Genomic DNA, 5,308 nt, shown 5'->3' on the forward strand with positions numbered 1-5,308 from the left:
TCTCTTCCAGAACTAAAGCCACACAGCTTTATAAAAAAAAAAAATACTGGCCTTTCTCCATTCCCACACCTAAAGTGAGATTGGCCCTTCAACTCAGAATAGACTGCTGTGATAGGCTGTCACAGAAACAAATGTGAAAACACCCTAAAATAAAACCCAAATAGTATGGTTGTGCCCAACACAAAAGCAAAGCCAAGAGTGTTGGCCAAGATTAAGAGACAGGACCATGCAGGGCTGACAGTCTGTCAAGTTTTATTGTATAAGCCAAATAGAAGGGTACTATGTACAGAGGAGATAGGGGAGGATCATTTCTTAGTCTCCTCCTCCTTGGACAAGGTCTTGATGATCTCCTCTTTCTTAGCCTGCAGACGCTCTTCCCGACGCTTTCGTGCTTCCTTAGTCTTGGACCGGCGAGCTTCAGCCTGGTCACTGAAGGGGTAGGACAAGAAAGATGAGGTCAGTGGAAGGCAGTCTGAGATACAGGGGGATGCCCACCGACTACCACCTTCCCTTTCTTGCAAACACAGGGCAGCATGGCTAGGGCCACGAGGGCCCCAAACCATAGGCTCCAGTTAGGCCAAAATAGAGGAAGAGCTCCCTCCCAAGTTCTTTGATTCTGATAGAACTAAACCTACTTTGGAGTATCTAAGTATAGAGGTTTTGTAACTAACCCAATAGATGGTTCAAAAAACTGCTTAAGACAAAAAAATTTTAGGCATATTTTCAATGTCCTATGGGAGCTCATTAAAAGAACACTGGAGTGAATCAAAGGGTCATTTCCTATATTAACTGCTTAGATTTTGATCAAGATAGATTTATAAGCCAACCTATTTAAATATTTTTAAGACTCAAGAACCTGTGGTGTTCCACACAAGGGACCTTGAGCCCTTACAAAGACTGCTCCAAGAGGTAACTGAGGGCTCAGTCAGCCAAATCTGGAGGAAACTTACGCCAAGAGCTTCTTCCGGGCCTTGTCTGCCTTCAGTTTATGAATGTGCTCCATGAGGATCCGCTTATTCTTAAACACATTTCCCTTCACCTTCAAGTACAGGCTGTGGTACCTGAAAAGTAAAAGGAGGCAGGTAGATTCAACAAGGTTGTCCACCTGTTCATTGCCCTTCATTTCCATAAGCATTTATGAAGAGAGCTGCTACCCTGTGCCAGGCACTGTGGTGCAAAGACAAAAATGAACCCAGTCCTGGCCTAACTTGCCAGGACGGACAAGGGCTTGTCTTGCTTCTTTCCTTTCCACCCACCCGCCCGTCCGTCCGTCCCAACTCCTCCTGTGATAACAAACAACACAGCTTGTTCAAACAAGGGCTTTGCACTACATCTAATAGCAACAGAAGGTGTTGAGTCTTAACCCAAGGCAAACTGGATGCGGACCTGGTTTTACCTACTGAGAACAAAAGTAGGACCAGGGGCTGAGAGGTGGCTGTACTTACATGTGGCGGTCAATCTTTTTGGATTCCCGGTATCTTCGGAGCAGACGGCGCAGAATCCGCATTCGCCTCATCCATGTCACCTTCTCAGGCATACGAGCATTGGCAGTACCCTTTCTCTTACCTGGGGGAAAATGTGGAGTGTCAGCCAGATGTGCAGAGGGTGCAACAATTTTTTCTTGGATCCATAATGATCCTCTCCCAACCCGAGAGGAAAGAGACTCGTAACTCAAGACACAATCAAGACCAGTTGCTATAAAAGGCAAACTAGTATATAAGTGTCCAGAGTGAGAAGAATGCCTCTCTTCAATCACCCTCAATCTCCCAGGAAAAGAGAAACAAGATTACATCCTTGTTCAAGAGATAGTATAGTGCCATGGACAGGGAGCCAGAATGATCTAGGTTCAAATCCTGCTCCTGATACTACTTAGCTGTGTGATCTCGGGCAAGTCATTCAACTGTGCCTCAATTTCCTCATACCATAAAATAAAGATTGGGCTCAATATCCTCAGTCTTCCAGTTCTAAATTTATGACCCTATGAATTAGGATGACCTGGGTTCATGATCCACCTGACACACCCCAGTACTTACCAATACCCATGTGCCTGCCCTTCCGTCGAGCCAGAGTATTTTTCCGGCATCTAGCACGAGAGTGCACAGTAACGGGCTTCCGGATGATCAAACCATCTTTAATCAGCTTCCGGATCTGCTGACCTAAGGATAAAATTAGTAAAATTAGAATTAGGATCTGCTGACCTAAGGATAAAATTAGTAAAATTAGAATTAGGAAGAGAGGATGGAGGTGTGGGATATAAAGAATGTTTTAACAAATCCACCCCTTCTCAAATACATACATAGACTCCAGCTAGGTAATCACTGGTACATAATTGAGGGGTTTTCTGCCATTACAGACTCAATTAGAAAAAAGTTCTAAGTGAAACAGCAAGCAGGATCAAGGATGACTAAATGGACACCCATTTATATTGAAGCACTGCTTTCCAATTCTGTATTATTTTTACTCTATCAGCCTTTCTGACTATCTTGACCCAAAGAATCTGTGTAATAGCACATTATAGCTATGTCTTATCGCATCATTGGACCACTTTCAAGAGAGCAGGAATCTACTTGTAACTATCTTCCCCAGCCTTAGATGCTCTGCACGGTCTAATTCATCTATATCATATTCCTGATATAGCACTATATTCCAATGAGCACATAATGAAAACTCAAATTGTCCTGACTCTTCCCTAAAGTTGGTACTTTTAATTGCTATCATTATTTACTATCCTTTGGCCTTTCAACTGAACTCTCAATACCAGCACCAGAGTACAGGTGTTTTCCATTATCCAGCTTATTAAATCAATAAGAATTTATTAAACACATTCTATGTGTCAAGTACTAAAAGTTATAAAAGGGAAAAAGTCCCTGCCCTCAAATACAAGCTAGTTTGGAAGAGCAGGAGGAAGAGAAATCAGTAAAGTCACAAAGTGGTGTCTGAGGTTTAAGTATGTTCCAGGCATGGAAAAAATAATTTATGAAAAGGTATAGAAAAGGGAGATGGACTGCCTGTTGTATTCTAACAGAGGACTAAATCTGGCTAATGAAGCTCAGTGAATGTAGATGGAAAAGCTAGTCTAGCCCAAAAAGGTAGGTTGGAACCACGCTGTAAAAGGCTTTAAATGTCAAACAGAGGCATTTGTATTTGATTCAAGTTAATAGGGAGCTACTGAAATGTCCTGAGCAGGAGAGTGCCTGTGCTTTAGAAATATCACTGTGGCAGCTGAATGGAGAATGGATTGGAAAAGAACAATTTGAAGTATGAATACCAATTAAAAGATTATTTTGATAGGTGATAAAGTTAATGCCCTGAATTTAACTTCTTTTCAACATTCACTAGAAAATCCAGATTCCTGTCTGAACCAAGAATATCAGATATTTGCATTTTACACACATAAACAGGAGTGGGAGGGGACAGAAAGGTAAAGGATTCTCAATTTTTTTGTTCAACCCTTCCCCAGTCCCAAATTAAAACGAAAAACTCCAAGATAGCTTGTGAGTCCTAACGATGTCCAAGTTTGAAGATGCTTAGAGAATATGGAACTCAACCACCCAGAAAAGAAACTTCGTCAAGACCCACAGATCCCAGGGGTTACTTACGGGAATTGGCGTTGGCAATTTCATTGGTCTCATTGGGGTCAAGCCATACCTTCTTCTTTCCACATCGAAGGACACTAGAGGCAAGCCTCTTCTGAAGCCTGAGCATACTGAAAATGGGAGGGAAGACATCAAAAGTCAGAGACAGACAATCCTATTTTTAATGCTAAACCCCCTTCTCACAAGCGCAAACCAATACTTAAACAGTCTTTACCCAGCAAATTTACCATTTAAACCATACTAGACCCACATATAGAATTTTCCCAAATGGAGAAAAGTGGTGTAGAAACTACCTAGAAAGAATAAATCATGTTACCGAGTAAGTAAGACAACTGTCTCACCCCCTTTTCCTTTTATATTAACAAGCATGGAGACTCTCGGTTACTATGTTGTTACCTTCCTTTATTTCAGGGAAGCCCAGCCTGGTCACAGGATTTGGGGGAGGGCTGACAGGCTCTTTAGAATAATTTATGCATGGGACACAAAAGAAACAGAGCCTGTAGGCTTTTTTACAGAAAACCTAATATTTATGCTGCTTTGCCAATCTATCATCTTGAGTTCTTCAGAACCTCCCCATGAGAGAATTTAATAAAAAGTATGAGTACCAGTGTCCCCATTTTAGAGAATAAAACCGAGGTCTAAACTGAATCAACTTGCTCGTGGTCGCAAGACCTAGAACTGAAGATTTTAGAATTCAAAATAACATCTTGGCAAAATGAATTTTAAATCAAAGGACCTGAGTTTGAATCCTAACTTTGCCATGGGCAAGAAAGTAACTTAAGAAACTGGATCTCAGTTTCCAAATGTGTTATATAAAGGTAAATTAGACATGTGTGAAAACTACCTCGTGGGGCGTTACTGTATCCCCCATGTTAGAAAGAGCCCGAGGCTTGGAAATTAAGAAATAAAGTCTTGGCCAGGTCGGCCAGCACCACGCAGCCATCCCCAAGCCCGGGTTCATCCCAGTTCGCCCCTCGGACTTCCCCTTTCCCCTCCAGGCCAGGCCGAGGCCTGGTAGGAGGCCTAGGCCGAGGCCTGTTCTATCTCCGCTAATGGCGTCGCCCAACCCGGGTCCCGCACACCCAACGCCTCCTCCCGCGGCCTCCCCCCATCGATGCAAAACCCCACGCCGATGCCTCGAGCTTGGCTAGGGTGGGCTAGACGGGCAAAGGGGGTCCAAAAACGGGGATACAGAGCCGGCAACAGAGCTCACCTCATGGCTGCAGCCGCAGCGCGGAAAAGGAAAAGAGAGAGAACGGCGCAGGCCCGGCTCCTCCCATTATCAGCGTAGGGGAGAGCCCATTCGACGCCCCTCCCAGCCTGCCAGCCCCGCCCCTCTCTTGCCGGTCTCCCAACCCAAATCCCATGTTTCTTTTGTATCCAGGCGGAGACTGGGGCCAAGCTAGAAGCAAAGTCCCATGTTGATCCAAGAACGACAGAAAAATTACCCCTCCCCGTATAGGAAAGTGGTACGGTCCAAAGATGGTGCGTAGTGCGCTTGCGCAGAAAGAGGCCTGTGGGCGTTGCGTTGGTGGGTGGCCCGGAAGTGGCGTAAAAGCCGATGTCGGCGGAAATGAGGTCTGGTGAACTGCGCAGGCGTGGCAGGTGCAGGGGTGGGGGTGGGGAGCGGAAGGGAGAATCGTGGGTTGGTTATACTTCTCTGAAGTTTTTGTTGGATTTAGTGGAAGGCAATAAAAGGGCGTCCCAAATTA

General features: G+C 44.5%; 1 protein-coding gene across 1 annotated transcript; it reads right to left on the reverse strand.

Moving 5' to 3' along the window:
* Window positions 1-235: 235 nt before the first annotated feature.
* Window positions 236-4,862, reverse strand: RPL19 (ribosomal protein L19). Its single transcript, XM_036753210.1, has 6 exons — window positions 4,810-4,862; window positions 3,600-3,706; window positions 2,034-2,156; window positions 1,446-1,566; window positions 951-1,061; window positions 236-429 (listed from the first exon to the last, which is right to left on the reverse strand). Exons 1-6 carry the CDS (start codon window positions 4,812-4,814, stop codon window positions 306-308), a joined length of 591 nt encoding a protein of 196 aa, XP_036609105.1. The 5' UTR covers window positions 4,815-4,862; the 3' UTR covers window positions 236-305.
* Window positions 4,863-5,308: the final 446 nt, after the last annotated feature.

Source organism: Trichosurus vulpecula, chromosome 4 (assembly GCF_011100635.1).
Source record: "Trichosurus vulpecula isolate mTriVul1 chromosome 4, mTriVul1.pri, whole genome shotgun sequence".
Lineage (NCBI taxonomy): Eukaryota > Metazoa > Chordata > Mammalia > Diprotodontia > Phalangeridae > Trichosurus > Trichosurus vulpecula.